We start from the raw sequence: 23,231 nt of genomic DNA on the forward strand, positions 1-23,231 counted from the left end.
CCTGAGGGCAGGAGGCGGGAGGGAGGGCAGAGCTGTGCTGGGGAGGATGTGGAGCCCGTGGACCTCAGAGGGAGCTGGGCTCCGTGCAGAAGGGAGAAGAGGACTTAAGAGGGGCAGCAGGGAGGGAAAGGCTTGGCAAGCTCAGGGTGGTGGAGTGTGGGCTCTGAGGGTGGGGTTGCTGAAAAGAGGCTGCGGGCGGCAGGACCATCAAGAAGAGAGAGGCAGGCCAAGGGTCTGGGGCTCCGGCCTGGGCTTGAGAGGTTTAACAGGGAGCGAGCTCTAGAGATGCCACGGAGGCCTGCTGTGGAGGGGTGGGAGGCACGCGAGAGCTGTGTGAGCCCCACCGCCCCAGCAGCGAGGGCAACGCCAGGAGCATCACTCGGCTGCCGAAGCCGATGCACCCGGCCACACACACCACAGAGCGGCCTCCGCTCTACGCTGCATGAGAAGCACCTGTTTTTCTTTGGGATCTAAAACAAGAGCTGAGAAACATGACTGCCTCCACGGAGCTGGACGGGCCTCAGAGGGCTTGGAGGGGCCTTGAACAAGAAAGTCCACCTCTCAGAGCCCAGGTCCACATCTGCAAAGTGGGGAGCGTGATGGCGCCGCCTCAGCGAGCTACCTGGAGAGCGAAATGCAACCGGCCAAGCTGTGCATTCGTTCAGCCCAGGCCCTGGCAGACTGGAACATGCCATAAATAGTGGCTGTCGTGGGGGCTGTTATCATGATGAGGGACAGTGTAGCAAGACAGTTAAGTGCAGGGGTTCTGCACCCAGACGGCCCAAGTTTGAATCCCAGCCCTGGTACCAGCCAGCTGTGTGATGTTGGGTAGATTACTTGGTCTTTCTGTGGCTCAGTTTCCTCATCTGTCAAAGGGGGACGTTACTAATGCCTACGACATGGTGCTGTTGGGAGGATGCAATAAGTTTTTATGTGCAGTGTGCTCAGGACACTGTGTGGCACAGACTGAGTGCTCAGCAAGGGTGACAGCAGGCTGGGAGGTAGAGATGCTACCCCCAACACAGCACTGGCTGGCAAAGGGGTCCATGCCACAGACAGGGCACTGCTTACAGGAGGTGCTCGGTCACACTGGAGACTGACCCACAACTGCCTGGCCCAAAGCAGGAGTGTGCCGATAACCTGAACAACCACCTCTCCAGGGGGAAGGGAGGAACCACTTTTGTAGTGCTTATAGAAATCTGTGGAAATACCAGCACCATGCCCAAATTCAAGCTACCAAAAGTGATGGCCATTGACATGGATTTGGGAAAAGACAAGTACAGTTGGCTCTTGTAAGCTGGTGTAAGCTAGCTGCAGCATGCGGCTGGCATGACACAAGGTCACACTTGGCCAGACCAAGAGAGACTTGGGAGGTGAAAGACAGCTTGCAGGGTGGCAGTCCAAAGAGGGGAAACTGGGGGCCAAGAAGGTGAAGCAACCTGTCAGGGGACCAAGTGGCAGATCCTGGACAGAAGCCTCAGCACCAATGCCTGTCCCTCTAGGAGACTTCTAAGGAGGCTGGGGTCCTCCCTCCCTTATCCCAACACTCATCACACTTTACTGTGCTTGTTTCACTCTTGGAGCATCTACTCTGGACCAGGCACCATCCCAGGTAGCACAGACAAGGTCCCTGCTCTCATGAAGCTGCCAGCCCTGACAGGAGACATGGAAATAAACAGATAATGAGACAGGGGCCTCAAGGGACCCCTTGAGACGAGTTCCAATAGGCTGTGCAGGGAAGGGCTCTCTGAGGAGGTGCACACTGAGCGGCTGAGGGTGTCTGGGTGGAGAAACTTCACAGGCAGCATGAACAGCCAGTGCCAAGTGCGCTGCAGCAGGAGGGGCGGCTGCTCAGCAGTGGTGAGGGGCTGGGAGGCTGAGCCCCGGGAGCAAGGGGAGGAGGAGGAGGAAGTGAGTGGGGGTGGGGGACGGCCAGCCCTTGCAGGGCCTCAGAGGCCACAGAAAGGGGCAGGAGTTTATTCCAAGATGGCGGAAGTTGTTGGAGGGTTCCGAACAGGGAGTGACGTGATCTGGTTCACATTTTTTAAAAAACTTGCTGTTGCTGCTGGACAATAGGCCGTAAGGAGACATGAGGGGACACATAGCTAATGACAACAGTGACGATGGGGGTCGATTATTTGCCAGGCTTGACAGATGCTCTCATAACACCCAGTCCTCACGGCATCCCTGTGATGTGCGCAGGGCTCCTCCTCGTACAGGTGAGAGCTGAGGCACAAGGGTCCGAGTAAGCTGACCAAGGCCACAGAGTCACTATATCTTGGGGCAAGGTTTGACCTGGCAGTCTAGGATCCTAGACCTAAGAAGGGCAGCCCGTGAAGTCACTGTCATCATCAGGGTAACAGTGACGGTGGCCTGGACGCGTGCCAAGGGGAGAGCCCTCTGGGCTCTGGATGCACTTGGACGTGGAGCTGCAGGGCTTGCCAAGGCTTGCTTTGCTCAGCACCTATCTTCTTGTTCCACTAGAAACCCCACGAGGGAAGTATCAGGATCCCCATTCACTCAAAAGGTGCCTTTGTGCAAATTATGCAAAGTCAACTCCTCCATGCAGAATGGAAAAGCAAAAAAAATGCCCTTCTTTCCAGCGTGCCTGGCTTGGATTTCTGCCCCTGCTCACTACCTCCTTCACGCAGTGGACAACCTATGCAACTGTGCTTGCAGGCCCCAGCAGACACCCTGCCTGTATCCCCAGCATCTAGTCAAATGCTCATCACAAAGCAGACTCTCAGTCAATACTGCCGCATGAATGAATGAGTGCGCAGAGCCATGGGCAGGTAGCAGGAGAGCTGGAACCAGCACCAGGAGCCCATACTCACAGCCACACTCTTACCATTTGTTCTTCTCGTCCGATAAGCTATGGAAAGAGCATTCTGGCAGGCGCATCCCAGTCTCCTTCTCTACAGACTGCTACTGTGGGCGGGACAAGGAAATAGCCCGTAAGGAGCCTGAGGGTGGGTCACCGGCTGGTGAAGGTCACAGGTCTACACTGAATTCAGCTCCCTTCTCACAGGCCATTTGGCCCTCATGGCCCCGGTAAAGAAGGCACACCCCCATCACGTGGATGAGAAAAATGGGGCTCAGGAAGCCTGGGAGACTGGGCAGAGCCAGTGGCAGAGGCAGAGGTGGGCTGTGGGCTCTGAGCTCCTTGGCCCAGCACAGGGCCTGGCAGGTGCAGGGACCTTGGTGGGTCCCCCCCTTGCCCCCAGCACGGAGAACAAGCAGGGCCCCAGGCAGGTGTGCACTGACCGCGGCTCTGAGCCTCCCGCAGGCACTCGCTACAGCCCCTCCAACCCCGCTGGCTACAGAGACCTGCTCCGTACATGGCGATTAGAAATTTGTTCCCGGCTGAAGCTTGGAGTGATGCCAGCTTCCACCATGAGAAATCGCTCTGGGGGGAAATCAACTGAACCATCTCTAAAATTCTCCAGTGCTAAAAATAAAGCAGAGGTCCATCAGCTGAGGCCTCCTGTGCAATTTGTCACCTTTAAGATACATCGAACTCAAGAAAAATCACTCAGCACTGCGTAACCGTCTCAAAATGTTGGTGTCAAAGGACGGGAGGGGTTGTTTAAGCAGGTGTCGAAGGAGCACTGGGGAAGACAGCGCTCCAGTCACTAGGTCAGAGATGCAGGGACTTGATGAGAACCAATCTTAAATATCTGAGGAGCTGTTATTAAAAAGAGAAAATAATACCGTCCTCTTGCTAGGCCTCGATCTGGTACCAGGCCCTTTGAGTGAAAGATTCCTAAATCCTCACGAATGTCCTCATGATAAGGAATTTTGCCCATTCCACACTTGGAAGCTGGTGGCCCAGGAGGCTGAGCAGTGGGGCTGAGCACGGGCCTACCCCGCTCGCTGGTGTCTGGGGGTCTCTGAGCCACCTGGAGTACAGACCGACAGGGGCAGGGGATCTATATCCTGAGGCCACACGGACGCAGTGAACTCCCAGCCTGTCCCTCTACAACCACTCACAAGCCTCCATGGTGTGCCAGGCCCCGCGTGGAGGGCAGGGATACGGAGAGCCCTCCCCCAGGTTCCTAATCCCAGGGCCTCCACCAGAAAATTGGGGGGGAGGCTTCATAGTAACAGGAAACTCGTGTGACCAGAGAGAGGCCAAGGAGCCCAGAGCGGCTCTGAGCAGCCCAGGAGGGGTGTGGCAAGGACAGGGCACAGGTGCCCGGCGGCCACAGGCTGGGAGGGCAGAACTCTGCACTCACCCACACCGTGACGGGAACCCAGCAGCCCCCTGAGCAAGTCCGATGCGCAAGAACCTGAGAGGTGGGCGAGGGCCCGTCGCCAAGGCTGCAGGGGAACCTCTGAGGGCCTCAGCGGGGCTGACACGCCGGGACCCCTGGTTCTGGCAGCTTTGCAGAGGCCGACGGGGTAGGCAGGGCGGGACGGCACCAGGGCAGGGGCCTGGGGCCTCCTCCCATCCTGAGGATGAGGGTGAGAAAGGAGGCTGGGAGGGGTCCTGATGTTTGGGTGTTGGAGACGGAACGGGCCCAGCCACTGCAGAGATCCTCGAATCGAGACAGCCAGTTATGGAGTTCCAGCAGAGATGTCCTCTGAGTCCTTTCTCCATGTCAAACAGTCAGAATGATGCCCTCTTTGTCTCCTTCACTAAAAAACATTTCCTTTCTCTTGACACGGTCACTAAAACTCAACTTTGCTGAGACGGAAAGTGTTGCTGATTGGACATGCAGAGACGGTCACACAGCAAAGTCCTTCCCGTGGACTCTGAGGGTGGGACACGCACCCTCAGGCCAAGCGAGGACACCAGAGAGCAAGCATTAAGAATGTGAACCCCAAGTCCCGACCACGCCTTCCCTTCCCTCTGCTTGGGCGCAGGCCCAACCCCGGTTTCCTCATCGGCTCTGACCAGAGCCGCCGCCAGCCGACAGGCAGGATCCTCCCAGTGGGGCTTGCTCAAGGGTGTCTCAAACACTCAGAGCTGTCCCCAGCTCTGCACAGAGTCACAGCTGCCTGCTGGCCTCCTGCCAGTCAGAAAGGAAATGCCTTTTCTAATCACTCAGCTGCTCCCAGCCCATTCAGCACCTGCAGCCCACCATGCCAACACCGGCCCTGCCCTGGCAGGCTTGCCCCCACGGACGTGCGCTGCGCCTCTGCTCCAGGCCCGTGTCTGCTCGCTCCTGTGGCCAAGTGCAATGTGGCTCCCCAGTGAATTAATCTAATCAAGAGAGGTTTCCACAACCATGTACCCCCAAACGCCTGAGTTTTGTAGGCCGGGGCTGCCTGGAGCCCAGCTCTGAAGCCTTGGAGTTCTAGACACACTCCTCTGTTGCGAACGGCCAGGATGGCTCATATTTTGCTCACTGACGACGCACACTACAGTATGACGAGGGAGAGGTCCTGAAAAGACCGCGGCTCAGAGAGGTCTGACTCCCCCAAGGTCACGGAGCTGGAAGATGCGGCCGGCTCACACAGAGACTTGCAGCTCTGCAGGCACGTGTTTGCCCCACACCCTCTCGCCAGGCTCCGGAACGTCCAGTGCTTTGCTCCAAGCTTCCCAGTTCCCTTCCCTCTAGTTCCTGAGGGTCTCCCTGGCCACGGCCGGCTTTCAGCCCCCAAAGCCATTTGTTACCTTCCTTCCCTCCTTCCCAGATTGTCCCCTGCTTCCGCACTCCGCTCCGCAAGCCCGGTTGCTGCTCCGAGGGCTCACTCCGACGGGCAAGACACGACGGTAGCAGGCGTGCGCCCCTTTGCCAGGAGCTGCTCAGCTCCGGGTGCCCAGGGCTGCCCGGCTGGAGGCCGTCTGATGGCACAAAGGCTCTTGGGGGGTCCTCCCAGCCCCCTCATTACACAATGGGCAGCACCCTTCACAAAGGCAGCTGGGTGCAGAGGTCAGAAGTGGGGACTCCGGGGCCGGAGGGCCTGGGTTCGAATGCCAGCTTCGACACTCGGAGGCTATGGGCTTTCAGCAAGTTGCCTCAGGCTCTCTGTGCCTCAGTTTCTTCATCTATAAAGGGGGACCATGACAGCACCTGACTCATAGGGTTGTTGTGCAGATGAAATGAATTAAAATTAACGCGTGGTGGTATCAGGCACAGACGAGGCACATAGAGCCACGCTGAATATTGCTACGATCAATATTATTATTGTTCTGCAGAATAGTGGCATCTTAACCACCTGCCTGCCCTGCTGTCCGCAGCAGCCCCTCATGGGCCAAGCCTCGCCCATCCCCAGGCCAGTGCTCATGTGTTGCCAGTTCTTTCCTCACCGGTCAGTGGGGGCTCTAGTGCTATTGTCTCTAGCCTGCCCTGACACAGGGGACCTCTGAGCAGGGCCCCCAGGACCCTGATCCAGCTGGGCTTCTGACACCCTGTTGTCACTCTAAGCCCTAGACAGGACCCCAATGCTGTTCAGCAACACCTGCCTTGGGCCCCACAGCGGGGGCTCCAAGGAGCCATTGGCCGACTGACTGAGGGGTGCCAGCTGTCCCTCCTCCAGGACTCTCCACTTGCTTCCTGGTCTCTGGTGAGGCCCCAGGATGACAGGGACCCTGGCCACCTCGGGAGAGGCAAGGGATCAAACACAACACTCAGCAGCCCTGATTTTAAAGTTCGCAGAAATAGACGCAACATATGATTCCATATCTGGACCACGCACCCCGTGAGCCAAAAGGCATCTCATTTAAGAAGTGAAATGCAACAGAAGCCCCCAAACCAGGCCTCTTACAGCCAAGCCACCCACCCACCCACCCGGAAGCCACCCTCCGCGGGAGACGGCAGCGTGGGCCCACAGCGAAGGATACTGAAGCTCCTGTCGGTGATGGCCAGGTGCCAGAGGTTGATGCGCAGGTCGTCCGCAGACATGTAGGTTTCGCAGTCGCTGTTGACGGAGATGGAGTTGATGTGGTAGGTGTGGCCGTTGGCAAAGATCCTGCGGGGGCTCACCTCCACCATCAGGTCCATGGGCTTCAGCACAGGCACCTGCGCAGGAGGGGACGGTCAGAGCAGAGGCCGTGCAGGGAGAAGCGGGGGTGGCCAGGGGGCCAGGCGGCAGGCTGCATCAGGAAGTGGCACGCAGGGGCGTGTGATCTAAACTAGAGGTGGGAACACGGGCGTGGGCACCCGTCCTGATCCTGCAAGGTCTGAAATAGGCAGTGGCGGCTGGCGGACGTCCACTGCCCACCCGGCCCTGCAGTAAAGGCCGCCTCCTTCACTCAGGCTCCTGGGCTTGGTTTGAGCCCTGGCAGGGACTCTGTGTGTCTGTGATTGAGTGACTGAGCCCTCTGTACCCCAATTTCCTCATCTCTGAAATGGAATGAAAAGATACGTGGCAGAGGCCACCCACTGTCCCCCAAACCATAGCATCTCCCTCCTATGATACGGTGCTGTCACTGGGAAGTGGCTGCCCGGGTGGGGACCACATTTCCCTGCTGCCATTGCACCAGGGTGTGGCCACGTGACTAATTCTGACCCATGGGACGTGAGCAAAGCGCTGCGTGGTGCTCGTGGGCTCGCAGTTAGGCAGCGGGTTTGCCTTCTCCGCCGGGAAGGTGAGGACCCAAGCCCCAGGGATGGAGGCACACGGATGGGCATGGGTGCAGGGGAGCCATGCACAACCAGGACACCCACCCTGGACCTGTCCACAGTGAGAACTACATCTCCGTGTTCAGCCCTAGAAGCAGGGGGTATTTGTTGCGGCTGTCAGGGTTGGCTGACTTGTACTAACTCACCTAGGAGAGCTGGCACAAGGGGTCCCTGTGACAGCATCAGACATTGGGCCTTTCTTCCCCCCACACCCTCTGCCTGGAACGTTCTCCCTCGTTCACTCCTACTGAACTCTGACCCCTCCTTCAAGACCCAGAGGCAACAGCCCCCAGGGCGCGCGGCCTGCCCTGGCGGGGTGTCCCACGGCCTGCTCTCCGCAGCACGCTGCACGCGTCTCTACTGGGGTTCTCATCGCACACTGCAGTGTGCCTCGGGCACGGCTCTCTGTTCCAGGGAACTGTGAGGTCTTCAGAGGTGCAGAGACAGACAGACAGACAACAGCCTCTGATCTTTCCTGAGGCCTGGCCTGGGTGCTCAGGAAATGGAGGCTGGCATTGCCATCCCCGCATCACCAATGACAAGACTGGATGCCAAGGGAACCAGACTCAGGGACTTGCAGAGTTACGAGGTGACAGAGCCAGGACAGTCGCCAGGTGCAACCACCCCTGAGGGTGTCGTGGTGGAAAGGGGCTGGCTCCCAACCCTGACTGCCAGCTCTCGCCAGCGTCACCTTCACTGGGCTTCACCTCTCTGGCCTCAGTTTCCTTTTCTGTAAACGGGGTGATGGTGGTAACTGCCCAGGGGCTTCTCGAGGGATCCACGAGTTGATGCCCCTTAAGCACGCAGAACAGCTCTCGGCATGTGGCAGGTTCTCCGTCCATGGGACAGGCCATGCAGTGGCTACGGGTGGTCAGGCCCCTGACACCTGGCGTCTGCAGATGCCCCCAAGGTGAGCCCTGGGTGGGGGTGCGACGGGAACGGTGCCTGAGAAAGGCTGTGAGGCCAGCCTCGGGGGGAGGGCTGCTCGGACCTTTGTCGGCTAAGCGCAGGGTGGCGGAACAGGGTCGCAGTCACCACGCAGGATCCTGGGAACCCAGCCACAGCTGGGCAAGGACGAGTCACGGCAGACCGGCTGCTTGGACTCGAGTCGAGGAGAAAGACAGCAGACACGCACAAATGTGTGAGCGAGAGTTCAGGTGGAGACAGATGTGTGAAGTCAAAACAGGTGCGAGCCGAGGTTCAGGAAGCAGGGGCTGGGGCCAGGCCAGAGGGGAACGTGGGGGACATGAAAAGGGGCCTGAAACGGGCTGTGTGGTGGCACTGGGTGATGTGGGACCCACGAGAAGAGACTCTCTTCTCAGGGGACCCCCCCCTGGCCCCACGCCATGCTCAGGCTGGGCCAGGCCCCCCCGAGCCCCTGCTGCCCTGTCGTAGCCCCGACCAACCCTGAGATTGTCGTCTTCTCCCATCTGTGTCCCCAGTGGGCCAGGGACTAATGAGGGACACGACATGTCTTCCCTGGTTTATCGCTCTGGCTGTCTGGTACTCGGCCCAGGCCCTAGCACAGAAATGGCCTCCAGCAAATGAGTGAATGGGTGAGTGAATGAATGAGTGGGCCAAGTCCCTGAGTTCACGGGGGACAGCTGAGATGGGAGGTGGCAGCTTCCGTGCCGCAGTGGAGCAACGGGCACTGAGCCCCTCCAGTGCGGGTGCAGCTCCGCAGCCACACTGGGCTTTCCCATGCACCAGGGCCCCAGCATGTGTGTGTGGGTGTAGGTGAGTGTGAGTGCATGTGTGAGTGCATGCACACGAGCGCACGTCAGTGTGTGCGTGCGGCACCCGTGTGCAGGCCCGCCTGGCTCTGGGAGATTCTCGTGTTGCTGTCTCTGTGTCTGTGTGCTTCTGGGCCGCATGCCTGCAAGTCAGTGTTGGTGTGTCTGGACCCCTATGTGGGGTCCTCCCTGCGCACAGTCCTGTGTCAGCTTCTAGGGCAGCTCCCAGCCTGCCCTCCCTGCAGGGAGCAGCCACTGCCCCCTGGGGACACCTGGACTCTCAGGAGACAGAGGAGTCCAGCTGTTCCAGAGGAGTCAGATCATCACTGGGGAAGTCCTGGCATCGCGGTCTGTCTCCCCTCTCCTGCCAGCAGCACTGTTGGCTCCTGGCAGCCTTGGGACGGTTCACCCGGTGCTCCAGCCATTCCCCGCCACCCCACAAACTAGATTTCAAAGACTTTTTTTTTTTTTAAGAAAAAAAAAGGAAAGAGTGAAAAGAAATCTGCCCTGAAGGTTTGGGGGTTTCATGAATAAAACATGTACCCTCCACACTTCCAGAAGCCACAATCTAGTCAAGGTGAGGGCAGGAAGACAGACACATAAACATTAAGGACAGAACAGTGTTGGATACAAATGGCTAGAGTGGACTGAGGAAGCACAGTGATTTTCTTCTGGCCTGTGTAGAATGGCTTTAAAGAGGTGAAGACTAGTAGGGTTTTAAAGGTTGAATAGGAGTTCACCAAAAAGAGAAGGTAGAGAAAGGCCTCTTAAGGCAGTGTGGTGGTGATTCCATGTCTGTTTCCTTGGGGACTAGGAATACTTGGCGGGCAGGGACTGAGCTTTACCTTGCTCCCCTCTAGGACCCCAAGGACCCAGTCCAGGGCCTGGCGCAGAGCAGCTCCTCAGTAAGTAAGAGCTTCCTCCAGGGTTGACTGCACAGACTGGGCAGAAAGCTGCGAAGGACTGGGGCAGCTCAGGTAAAACGGGACACAAACAAGGGAGGAGCAAGAGGAGGACAGACCAGGACACCCCAGTTCTTCCCCCGTCTCCTCCAGCTCAGTTATAGCTAAGTGTCTTCGGATGTGTGTGACTTACAGAGAAAAAGCCCCAGTGCCGGGAGGGAAACAGACAGGATTCCCACGGGCTGCTAGCTGTGGCTCCAGCGCCAGGTGATCAGGATATGATCGCCACGTCCCTCCTAGCGAAACCCTCGTAAACCGTCTTGGGGCTGGGGGGGGCGGGGGCACTGGGCCCCTCATTCCTGGACGTGGAAGCTAATTGGCTTCCCCACTCCCTCAGCACTTGTTTGTGCGAATTGCCAGTCATCTAGAGGCCAGTGTGTTTACACATTCATTTCTTCTCGGGAACCACAGTGATCACCGCTTTACATTCACGCAGGATGCTCAGCGTGTGCGCCTGCCACGTCTCTGCGGGGAAGGGCACGTGAGGCTGGGCGCTGTGGGAGCCTGCTGTGCTGTTTCAGAGAGACGGGTCATCATCTCCATTCTGCTGGTGAGGAAACCGAGGCCCGGAGCAGGCAAGCAGCCACAGACGCCCACTGGCAGTGTGTGGACTTGCCAGCAGTTGGTGTGAGAGCCTGGAGAGGCGCCAATGTCACCCGCCCCATCAGGGGACACCACGGCTCAGTGGGAGGGTGGGAGCAGCAGCTCACCGTCAGGGACGGACTGAGAGAGGCAGGATGCCGCAGGATATGAGCCTGGCCCTCGCGTCGGCACCAGGACATGGGAAGCAGATCAGCCCTGCACTCGCCCCAGCTCCTCTGAGCAGGCCTGACCCAGGCACGGGGCACCGAGAAGACTCGGACCCGATCCTGCCCTCAAGCGGCCGTCAGGGGCTTTGCTCACTGTGAACCCCGCGTGCCTAGAGCACAGTGGGGTACACAGGAGGTCGGGTTGGAATAAGTCGGAATTAGCTGGGCACCAGCACGCCCCTCGACAAACATGTGCAAAGTGCATGTTCCAGGCACAGTTCTGGAAGCCAGGGATGAGCAAGGTGGCTTCAGGTGCCTCCTGCCCCGATGGAGAAGGAAAGGGACCAACGTTGCGTCTGGGCAGCGGAACGCCACTCTCCATCCCCGCGCTCGCCCGTGAGGCAGGGGCCTCTCCCCACCTCACGGAGGGCACTGCACGCCGAGTCCGGAGCCAGGCTTTCCCGGCTGTGGATCCCAGCTCCCAGCCTCCTCACCCGCGACGTGCAGGTGATAGCGCCGGTGTCCACTCTATAGGACCCGGGGAGAGTTAAATGAGCTACCACGGCAAGAGAGCTGGGAGGATACGAGCTCCTCCTGAGGTGTGTACTCGTGTTCCAGATGAGCCCAAGGTCACACTGCCAGGAGGTGGCACACGTGGGATTTGAACCCAGGCCTAGTGGCTCCAGAACTCTTTCTTCTGTGTCTCAGCCTCTCCACCGGAAGAAACACGAGTCCTTTTGCCTTTTTATGTCACTGGGGACAAGACTTCGCCTCGGCACAGCTCTGCGACTTAACCCTCCTGGCGCTTTTCCGTCCACTGCAATCTTTTGAGCTGGGCCCTCGCAAGCGCCGCAAGTCCCATGAGCCCCAGGCTTCCCCTGCCCTCCCGTGAAGGGCTCGGGAGCCACAGCGCCCAGCTGAGCGATTCTCCTTCTGGCTCTGCCCCTCACTCAGCTGAGTGGCTCTGGGTGAATGTCTGTCCCTCCCTAGGCCTCAGTTTCCCCCTTCATATGCCACCCTCAGCCGCAGGTGAAGGGCACTTTACAGACAGGCACCACCACACCTCTTGCTCACGAGACGCCCAGAAGAAACATGATCGCCTCCCTTGTGCTAGAGAGGAAACTGAGGCAGGGAAACGCCCAAGGCCACCCAACACATAAGCAGCCCAGCCAGGATGTGAACCCAACGCTGGCTCAAATCTCAAAGGCCCTACAAGTCCTAAAATCCTCATCATTTAATAAAAGAAGCACAAGCTTGCTTCCCACCTGCCGGCATCTTCCGTGCCCGTCTCACCTGCAATGACGTCACTGTGGACAGGTCCTTCAGTTTCCCCTCCTCATCCTTCAGGTTATAGCCCTCGGGCCTTTTGTCTCGTTCGGTAATCTTCCATAATTTGATAGTTTTATCTTTTAAAACAGAACAAAGTAAAGAGAGACACACAATTAACCAAGAGAAGAGGGAACAGAATGTGCACGTCAGTAGCTAGAGAACGACACACCTCCCAGGCACACAGCGGCGCTGCCAGCAGACGGCCTTCGGACTCCATTGCAACGCCGCGCTGGTCCCCAGCCTGCCGCCCGCCCTGCAGACTGGGGCTGCCCAAGCCCCCGCACCCACGATCTCTCTCTGCCTCACACCCTGTTGGTTCTGCCTCCCCGGAGAACCTGACGACTGCAGTAGCCAAAACACACACTGCCGTGTTCATGACACAGCTGTTGACAGCAGCAGGACAGGCTGTGCCTGGGATCCAAAACCACGGGTGGGAAGCTGTGGGCGAGAGGAGGGCAGGGAGCTCCAAAAGACGACCTTTCTTCCAGAGAGGCAGGAAGAAAGTGACCTATCCCTCTTAAATGATTTTTTTAAAAGCATGTGAGGCTTAGCACTGCCAGAGGCTCCTGCCCCGGGGAAGGGCCCCGTTGGCTCCTCAGCTGAGCACAACCCTGCACCAGGCACCCCTTAGGGCACATACACCCCACCTTTAAGGAGGCTGGCAGGAGCACATAATGGGCAGGGCAGGTGCCTGGTGGGAGGAGCCAGAATGTCACAGCAGGGATACCTGGCTGGGCAGAGAGGTCAGAGAAGGTGTGTCCTGCCCTGAGCTCAGGTTCCTGGGACCCAGGGGGCTGAGAGGGGAGGGGGAGGAGGAGGGGCAGAGGCAGTGGCTGTGGGGAGCTGCCACCCACTGCTGGCTGAGCAGGACGGCCCCAGGCCTCTCACTCAGAGCAGACCATGGGAAGCTGGCCTGGGGCCTGGGGGCACATGTGCCTCCCTGGGGCAGAGTGATTGAGAGGCCAGACCACTGTGCTTACTGACCTCGCCCTTTGTTGGGAACATCCAGCTCCCTTCGCCCAAGAAAAGTACCCACGAAGATGGCACTGCAGTGCCACTTACAGTAGGGGGACAACCCCCCAGTCTGGCCATGCAGAGAAGTGAGGAAGCTCTGGCATATGCACCTGATGGGATTTACATGTTGCACAAATATTATTTGTTAGAAGTTCTACAGACCTAGAAAAACACTCACAAGATAAGTGACGTAAAAAACAAGTATCTGTCTGTAATCCCAGCACTTTGGGAGGCTGAGGCAAGAGGATTGCTTGAGGTCAGGAGTTCCAGGCCAGCCTGGGTGACATAGTGAGACCCTGTCTCTACAAATTAAAAAACAATTAGCTGGGTGTGGTGGCACGTGCCTGTAGTCCCAGCTACTCAGGAGGCTGAGGCAGGAGGATCATTTGAGCCCAGGAGTTGGAGGCTGCAGTGAGCTATGATCACTTGCACTCTAGCCTGGGCAACAGAGCGAGACCGTGTCTCTAAACAAAAAGAAAGAAAGAAAAAAGAAAAAACCCCAACACAAGCATTTGGTAACACCAGTCACACCCGTGACTGTGCACACGGGGACATTGCAGGTGGCAGCGGCCTCACCGTTGGTGGACAGGAGCGAGTGCGCTGCGTTCTGCTGCGGGAGCCATTTGATCTTGTTGATTTTCTCCTCTATCTCTAGGCTCTTGAGATAGTCGAACTCTGGCTCGTGGCTCTGGAAAGTGCTGTAGACGTCGTACTCACCCTGGCTGTGAGGTGCATTTTTACTCTGCAAGGAAACCGCAGAGAAGGGGCCTGAGCTCCATGACAGGTGACAGCTGCAGCTACCACCTTGAAGGGCCTGACACAGCCATGGTGACCAGGTGCCAGCAGTGCCAGGGGATCCAATTCAAGGGTCAAAGGACACTCTGCACTTTAAATGGCCCACAGTGCGCTGTGCGGCTGCGGCCAAGCTCTGCCTTCTCATCAGTCCAATAAGCGAGAACGTCCAAGCCAGCGCGTGTCCACTGAGCACCCACTCTGTGCCAGACGTGAGCTGAGTGCTGCCGCACCGCAGCTCGTGCTGCGCTCAAGGCCTCGAGGCTGGCACCATGACTCACCCCACTTTACAGATGAGTGAGCAAAGGCTCAGAGGGGACGTGACCTCCATGATTGCACGTGTACAACTCAGGCCTGAGTGGAGGAACGAATGCACAGATTTTACACTGGAGCAGCACGTGCTGCAAATGTCAGGCCTGGGCTATAATATCACCTCCCGACTTTGCTCAGTGGCACCCGGTTCAGAAGCAGAGCCCCTTAAAAGAAAGACCCTCATGTGAGGTGCCGGGCCCACTGCATGCACCAGGGACCATTTCCCGGGAGACAATTCAAGTTTACACAACAACATGAAACTACACCCAGGAATAAGGGACGACATTCAACAAAGCAGAATTTCAAGTTTTTAATTTTCTAAAAGTATCTACTTTTATTTTCCTATCTTTGTCTTGTCTTTGAAAAGCTTTAAAGTTCTTCAATATTTTTGCCTGTAATTCACTTCATCTCCTATGAGCTCTTGCTAAGCCAAAGGTCAATGGGACCAGAATGAAGAAAAAAAGGAAAAGAGAAAAATTGAAAACTGGCAAACTTGCATCCACCAATTTAATTTCTTTCTGCAGTTTGGCGAAAGGAAGGCGTGGCCTCCCCAGTGGGATACCCTGGTCCACCACGTGAAACCCACGTGCGCCAGCCACAGTGCTGGGTTTGGCTAACAGATTAGCAGCCACCTGCTAGTAGGGGTCCTTGGTGGACTGTGGAACCCTCCAGGCTCTGTCCCCCGCTGTAAAATGTGCGCAATAGCAGCATCTAACAGCACCAATAGGGTTGTCATGAGCGACCAAGGTAAAGTCAGGGTCCAGGCTCAGCCACGGGGCCATGCTCGGAAGTAAATGAAGGGAGATGATCCTGCAGCTCCTCTTCCTCCCCCTCTTCCTCCCCTGTCCCACCTCCTCTCTCCCACCCCCTCCCTGGTTTCGGGGATGTCCTTGCATCAAATCCCCCAGGTGTGTGCCGGGCAGATGCCCCTTTGCAGCCGGGTGGTGTATAAGTTACAGACCCTGGTCTTGGAGTTGGGCAGGTCCAGGTTCCATCCCTGGTCTGCCGGTCACTAGCTGGGGGGCTTCTCAGAGTGTTCTCATCTGTAAAATGGGTGAGGACCCTCACCCGCCACGGTGAGCAGTGAGGAGGAGTCAACGAGAAGAGCACACAGGCTGCTTAGCAAGGTGTCTGAGTGCAGTCGGGATGCTTTGATGCTGAGGTTCTTTCAATGTTCCAGAAATGTGCCCCTGGGCGGGCTGTCCCAAGCCACTCCTGTCTTACCCGTTACGCTGGACAAAAACCCCACGGGGTGGAGCTGCGGGTGCAGGGTGGGGGCAAGGGCCCATGCCGAGCAAAGCCGCCAAGCCCAGCCTGAGGGCTGTTGACAGCAGGACAAGAGTGGACCCCCCTCCAGTCCCTGCTTTGGCCAAGACAACGCCAGGCCACTCAGGTGGAGGAAGGTTTAACTGGAGGCAGAAGCCAGGAGACAGCCAGCTCCCCTGGGCCTGATGGTCTGGGGTCTAGGACAGAGCGCTGCCCACAGGGGCAATCCACAGCATCACTGAGTGGGGGGGCTCAGACGAGGCTTTGGGAGCTCGGCCGGACGACTCGCACTCCTGGCCCACCGGGAACACCCCTGTCCCTGCATCCCAGGGACGCTGTGGCGGAGTCAGGGTAGCTTCCCTAAGAGCTGCAGCCCTGGTATCTGTGGGTTAAAGGCCCCCCTGCAGGTTGGACTGCAGTCCCCACAGCCAACCTCCAGCCCCACCCCGCCCCACCAGACCCCGCCCCTTCCCACCTCCCCCCACCACCTGATTCTGCCCCCACCCTGCCTCGCCCAAGACCCTGTGCCTCGCACCTCTGGTTCCCGCTGGAAGATGACGACCCGGCCGCCCTTGTCACCTGTGGCCAGCAGCTCTCCGGTGTGGTTGAACTCGACGGTAGAGATGATGTCAGCTGTGGGAGCGAGACAGCAAGTAGCTCATTAGCACCGGGTGCCGGGCAGCGACAGCAGTGTGCCACCCCTCCCTGAGGCCCGCTGGCCCCTCCAGCCCTTCTGCCCCCTGCCCTGGCTGTAGGACACTTTCTGCTGCCCCTTCCTTCAAGAAGCAGTCTGGAGTTTGATCAGGTGGTCGTGTTCCAGGCCTGGAGCCGGCATGGGGGCCCGCCATGGGGGGACATCCCCAGGCTGGGAGTGGGGAATACATGGTGGAGCCTGGGAAAGGGGCCCGCCAAGGAGGGCGCTCAGGGCTGGAGGCAGCCTGGTCCACTGGATCCCTTGGGGGACGCAGGCCCTGACCTGAGGTGGGCCTGGGGAAAGCCACCTGCGAGGAAGGGGGGTGGGTTCGGGGCTGGGCAGCCCGAGGCAGCGAGCTTGGCAGAGACAGGGAGGTCACAGACCCCCCCATGGCAGGGGACTTGGCCCAGGCCTGGGGGCAACCACAATGGCTGGCCGGCTCCATAGTAACTGGGTGTTCCGTGGGGACTGGAGATGGCACCTGAAGCCACCTAGACCCGGCCTGTCCCTCCTGTCTCAACCCGCCACCAGGCCCCTGTGCTCCAACAACCTCAGACAGGCCAGTGCTTCCCAGCATCTCTGGAGACAAACAAGCCTCTCAGGGCTTCACACACTAAGGCTGGGGGTCAACTCTCCCCTCCCCTTCAGAGCCCGGCTTTGTGCCCCACCTCCAGGCAGGCCTCAAGGATCTCGCCCCAATCTGTGCTTCTAGAAGCTGAGCTCAGCCCTGCACACTCCTGGCACCTGATCTCCCTGTCCTTCTTCTCAATCATGTTTCCTTAAGGTACTCGGGGACTTTTCCTCATGGGGTCACCCCAATACCTGGAGTCTCTTGCACCTGGGGTTGGCCCTCCTGCATGGGAAAGTGTTTGGAGAGAAATGACAGCCCCATCTCCAGGCCCCAGTGTTTGCATCTGGGAACAAGAAGAACTCTCCTTCCCCCGACATTCTCAGGTCCTATGAGTCACAGAGATGACTGACCCGTACATTCCAGGGGGCCATCCCTTGGGGGAGGGGAGAGCAGGGCCAAGACAGGAGCTGGCCTGGGAGAAGGAAATCCAGCCTTCCTACGGGCTGAGCCTGCTCGGAAGGACAGCTCACTGACCCAAGGCCTGAGCGCTGTTCCACCACCAATTTTTCTTGGAGCCCCAAAATGATCTTTATTTTTAATTTGCATTTCTAGTATTTGAAAAGTGAAAGATTCCCTGTACAAAAATCTGCATTTCCAGTATGTCTTGAAACATGGAAAGTTCTAGAACATGGTCCCCACATGCCCGAGCAGCAATGGGTGGCAGGAGTAGAGGAACAGGGCCAGCCCTGTGAATGGAAACTCTGTCATTCTTCAAATTCTTGGCCTGGACTCTGTAGCCTCTAAATCCTCTGATCCCAGCGTCAGCCAAATGGACCTACTTTCAAACAAACCACAGATCTGACCAGCACCAGGCCCACCACCCCAGCAGTCCCAGGAAGGGCACTTGGGGCCTCCCTGCCCCACACTCTACTCTGACAGTGGCCAGGGTGATGGTTACAGTCCTGAGACTTAGTGTGTCACTCTGCACAAAAACCCCCACTGGTCCCCAAAACTGGATTCCGATTCCTCCTCAACCCCCTCCTCTGCCACTTCCCCCATCTCAGGCGAAGGGGGCTCCATGGTTCACCTGCTTGGCCTGTCAACGAATAGGAAATAAAACCAACAGTTCAGAGCAGAAAAAAAAAAAAAGAAAGAAAAGGCGTTTTAATCCGGGTCTTAGGAACTGCAATTCGGAGGCGAGGATCTCCCAAGTGGCCACTCGCTCCACCGGGCGAGGCTGCGCAGGGCCCTGTGAGGGTCCCCGGGAGTTCACTCTCCTGGAGGGCTTAGCATAGCCCTCGGCCGAGGATGGCTGGTTGGCGGCTTAGGATGTCTGTTCAGCTCAATCCAGTTTGTGATCAGGCCCAGTATAAACGGTTCAAATCAAATGCAGCTGGTTTTACGATTTGGCCAGTTCAACAGGTCAAGTTGCACATGATCGTGTACGTGACGGGGGCGACTCCTCATGCCCTCCACCTCCTGTCAGACTCCTGCGACATCACATCTCCATTTGGGATTCTCTTTTCACAGGCCCAAGCCCTGGAGTCGCCCTGACTCTCTCTCTCTCTCTCTTCCTCGCCACACGTCCGCTCCCGCTGGCTTGGCCTTCACAGCAGGTGCGCAGGCCCGCCACTTCTCCCCTCTCACCTGGTGACCGCGCCAGTCTCCTAAGGGCTCCTGCCTTCTCCCAGGGCTGCTGCACTCCAGCCTCAAGGCACGCAGGAGGGAGCTGGCAACGCCCAGGACCGATCGCTCACTCCGCTGCTCAGAGCCCCAGCGGCTGCCCATGTTACACCCAGAGTAAAGTGAAGGTCTCAGAAGAGTGGGAGAGTCGGACGGTCCCCGGAGGTACACCATGTCCACAGCCAAACCTTCTCCCCTCCCCGCACCTGTGTCCTCTCCATGAAGCTCAGCAATGCCTCCCACCCTGGGCAGGGTAACCTGCCCCCGGCACCCCTGACCTTGACTCTGGGCTTGTCCCCGTGATCTGCTGTGGCCTGCAGGATGGCAACTAGACAAGCTGCAAGCAGAGACTGGAAAGGGGCTGATGCGCTGGGGTGTGCCGTCCTGCACCTCTGCCACCGCCAGGAGGAGGACCTGCCCGGGCCAGCCACTGGTCCCCTGGGCGGAGGAGGAGAGAGGGAAGTAAAGCTGCCCCAACCAGGTCCGGCCTCCAGCAGGGCCCCGCAGAGCCGGGCAAGCCCCGCCAAGCCTGGACCACAGAATCTGCCGATGTGGGATAAAAAATGTTTATTGTCGTATGCATGAGGTCGAGGTCTCGTGTTTCTAACTCAGCAAAAGGAAACTCATATCCTCTGCCCCTCCCATGGCCTCGTGTGCCTCCCACCCCGTGTATTCCCCTCCAAACCCAGGGCTCCTTGGCCCTTCTCAAGAGCCCTGGCTCCCTTCTGATCCAAGACCCATTCTCTTGGCCTGGAGTGATTTTCCCTGGATATCAGCACAGTGCCTCCTGTTCTCTCAATTCTGTTCAGCTGCAGTCTTCCCAACGTGCCTGACTTGGACCACTTGTTGAAATTGCTACCTGCACCCCCGCCGCCCCATCCGGAGCCCCCTGATCACCCACGATGCTTCTCTATAGGGATTTTATCATCGGTTGGCTCTCTCCCCTGGCCAGAAAGCACACTCCACAAGGGACGAGGTCTCGGTCTTGTGGATTCGTGGCTGTACTCACAAGGCCCCAAACGGTGCTGCATGCAGTAGGCACACCACAGGTATCGATCCAGTAACTGCCTGTTCTTGTTCCCAGTCCAGGCCTTTTAGAGGCCGCTCCTGACCTGGCATCGGCGCCCGCGGGTACATGCCAGCTTGGACAGCACGGAGGAGAGATTGAGGCTGGGTAGGAGCAGGACAGTGGGCTGGACACATCCAACCCCAGGACAGACGCACCTTCATTTCATTGAAAAAGACAAGACAAGGAAAGCTGCTCTATGGGAACATGCAAGTGCCCCCTGGGCACAGACTCGGGAATGGGGCCATGTCCTGGCTGTCCTGACACTGTCCCTCCACGGGGCAGGCCACCCTGGTCCAGGGACACCCACACACCTCTGGGCTGAAGCCACAGCCACAACACAGCTGAGCTGGGGTCAGAGGTGACTCTGGCTCTTGCTATGTAGTATTAAAACCCCCAAGGAAGAAAGAACGGGCTATAAAAGTGTGCATCAAATGTTTTCAGTTATATAGACCAGGGATCCTAGCCATGTTAGATAAGCAAACAAACTGGGCAGAGAGGAAGAAAACAGCTGGAAAAGCATTCTCCAAAATGTTAACAGAGCTTGCTTTAGGGTGGTTGAAATAAAGTAATTTTTAGTCTTCTTTCTATTTTCTATGTTTTCTGTATTTTCTGAAATGAAGGTATATTATTTTTAATAGCTTTATGGGGGTACAATCTATATGCAAAAACTGTACATATTTAACATATACAATGTGACGAGTTTGGACATATGCATGATGTATATTATGTGATGGGAAAATAACAATGCTATTAAATTAAAATGCCAACATAACCATTGCTATCCAGAGCAAATGCAATCCACAAATGCCAGTGGTTACCACAGTAACAGACACTAATGTCTGTGGGAAATTGACAATTTATATGCCATTTATATCCACTGCTTCCTCTGAACCTCACGCCAGCCCCTGGTGGGGATATGACTATTGGTGGCAGCTGAAGAGAGGGAGGCTCTCTCCTCGGGAGAACGACCTCTTTGCAGACAGTCAGAAGTTCTGGTAGGAGTCTTGGCTCCAAGGACCCCGTTGTGTGGCCTTGGGTAAATTGTGCAACTTCTCTGAGCCTCAATTTTGTCATCTGTAGCACGCTCGTGGTGGAGTTTTTCTAGGATTAGAGGCTCAAGTGAGACATAGAGGTGAGAGGGTGAAGACCGGGACTCTGAGGACAGACGGACTACCAACACTCACTGGACAGAAAGCCACAGTGCTTTGCCACTTTTGCTTCTGGCCTCAACAGAATTGGCACAGCCAGCTCAGAAGTGTGCGAGACAGATCTGTGGCCCGGCCTCAGTGTACTGTCCTGACCACCAGCCCCTCTAGTCTTGATCTGCAAATATTTATACAACCACCACTAGACTTCAAATCCCTTCTTATCCAGGCCAGGCATTGCTTCCTTAGGCCCAGGAAAGGGTGAGTAGATGCTTTTTAAAACTTTTTTTCATTTAAATTTTTTCTTAGAGATGGGGTCTCACTCTGTTGCCCAGGCTAGAGTGCAGTGGCACGATCACAGTTCACCGCAGCCTCCAACTCCTGGCCTCAAGCAATCCTCTTGCCTCAGCCTCCTGAGTAGCTGGGACTACAGGCTCAAGCCTCTGCACCTGGCGCTAGTGGATGTTTAACATCTACTCATTTTTACAGTAAGTGTCTCCAGGGTTTGCCTTAGAAGAAGTTGTCTCCCCTCAGAGCCATAAGTTCCCATCAGTAAAACCATAAAATCAGTTGTTTTGGCAGCCACTCCTGTGGATAAAGTCCATCCTCTCATCTTGGAATGTTCGACACATCTCCAGCCCCAATACCACCTTCTCCAGGAAGCTTTCCTGGACTGCCCCTTTCCCTTCACCCTACTTCAGTGGTCTCCCCTACAACTATGGTCTTGAGGCCGTTGCGTGCCCTTCACAGGGTACTGAGCACTTGCTACATGGCGTTGCCCATGTCCATGTTGCCTCTAGCCTTGGCCAGAGAAGGCAGCACAGCACTGTGGTCAATCACAGTAACTCCGGTTCCGCAGCGCTCACGCTGCTGGGCCCTGCTCTACACACTTCCCGTGATAGCCTAGGAGCCCGTCGGAGCAATTCTCTCACAAGTAACAACCGCAGAATGTAAACCCTCGACAACACAACAACAAACGAAACCGTCTGAAGGCGCTGGAGGGTGAGGAGACACAGACAGGCCCCGCAGGGCTTGGCACGCAGTAGAAGAGGGCACGGGGGTTTCCAGGCTTCGTGGTCGGCCTGAACACAAGTCCCAGCCTGTGTCATGTGGCTGCCAGAACCCAGCAGACAGCGAGTCTCCCTGGCCTGATAAACCACAAAACGGAGTCTGAGGAAATCTCGGTGGATGGAAAAGGGCGAGAGCAAGTCCTGGGAGGAAGAGCGCCGCAGACAGGGATCCCCAAAAGTGGCACAGAAACTGCCGCACCTCAGCCTGACCCCAAACCACGGACGCACAGGACAGACCCGGCAGCCGCAGCCCGGCCGAGGCCTCTGCTGCTGTCGCCACTGCAGGGAGTTTACAGCCAAGCTCAGCCAAGCAGCTGCTTCCAACCCAAAACGAAACAGAAATGCTCTCCGGAGGAAAGCCATGAAAATCCAGTCTCGCCGTCACGCTGTCATCCCCAACACCCAGGATGTGATCTGAACTTTTATGAAGATACACCAAGAAACAGGAAAGCATCACCTGCACTTGATGTAAAAGGTAGGCGACAGAAACTGACCCTGACGTGTCCTTGTACTGGGGTTAGCAAATGGAGATTTTTAAAGTGGCTGTTACAACTGTGGTAAAAGATGTAAAGAAAATTTGTTCCTACTAAGAAAAGGAAACCTCAATAGAGAAATAGAAAGCATTAGAAAAAGAACTAATTGGAAATTCTATAATTGAAAAACAAAATATCTGAAACAGAAAAATCAATGAATCGCTTAACAGAAAATTTGAGATAACAGAAGAGTTAATGAATTTGAAGATAACCTTCAACAGAAATTATCTGAAGAATAGAGAAAATATTTTTTTAAAGAAAAAGAACAGATCTCAAGGATCTGTGTGGTAATACGAAAAGGTCTACACACGACTGAAGGTGCAGAGGGGAGAGGAGAGAACACACTCAAAGGAAAACTTGAAGAAATAATGACTGAAAAATCTCCCAATTTGGTAAAAGACATCAATTTACAAACTTAAGCAGCTTAGCTGACTCCAAGCAAGAGAGACACAAAGAAAACTACACCCAGGTACATCATGGTCAAACTGCAAACTGTAGAAAACTGAAATAGCAAGAAAATGTTCTAAGCAGCTAGAATAAAAGCAACATATAATTCAGAGGCACCGTGATGCAGACAACAGCCGACTTCCCAGCAGAAATAACGGAGTCCAAAAGACTCTTTCAAAGTGCCGAAAGAAGGCCGGGCGCGGTGGCTCACGCCTGTAATCCTAGCACTCTGGGAGGCCGAGGTGGGTGGATCGTTTGAGCTCAGGAGTTGGAGACCAGTCTGAGCATGAG

General features: G+C 56.6%; 1 protein-coding gene across 2 annotated transcripts in view; it reads right to left on the reverse strand.

The window, feature by feature from the left end:
* The window catches only part of PPP2R2C (protein phosphatase 2, regulatory subunit B, gamma), a 139,896-nt gene that overhangs the window by 35,391 nt on the left and 81,274 nt on the right, over positions 1–23,231 (reverse strand). The window contains exons 1-5 of one of the 2 annotated variants that reach the window (XM_012665113.1): positions 17,245–17,330; positions 16,264–16,361; positions 13,935–14,100; positions 12,309–12,421; positions 6,791–6,968 (exon numbers count right to left, since the gene is read on the reverse strand). In XM_012665113.1, coding sequence (XP_012520567.1) covers positions 6,791–6,968; positions 12,309–12,421; positions 13,935–14,100; positions 16,264–16,361; positions 17,245–17,314 — 625 coding nt within the window. In that variant the 5' untranslated portion in view covers positions 17,315–17,330. Of the gene's footprint in view, positions 1–6,790; positions 6,969–12,308; positions 12,422–13,934; positions 14,101–16,263; positions 16,362–17,244; positions 17,331–23,231 lie in introns of those variants that run through there. The other variant, XM_012665112.1, reaches the window with a different exon arrangement.

The sequence above is a fragment of the Propithecus coquereli genome, unplaced genomic scaffold (genome assembly GCF_000956105.1).
Source record: "Propithecus coquereli isolate 6110/MARCELLA unplaced genomic scaffold, Pcoq_1.0 Scaffold962, whole genome shotgun sequence".
Taxonomy (NCBI): Eukaryota; Metazoa; Chordata; class Mammalia; order Primates; family Indriidae; genus Propithecus; species Propithecus coquereli.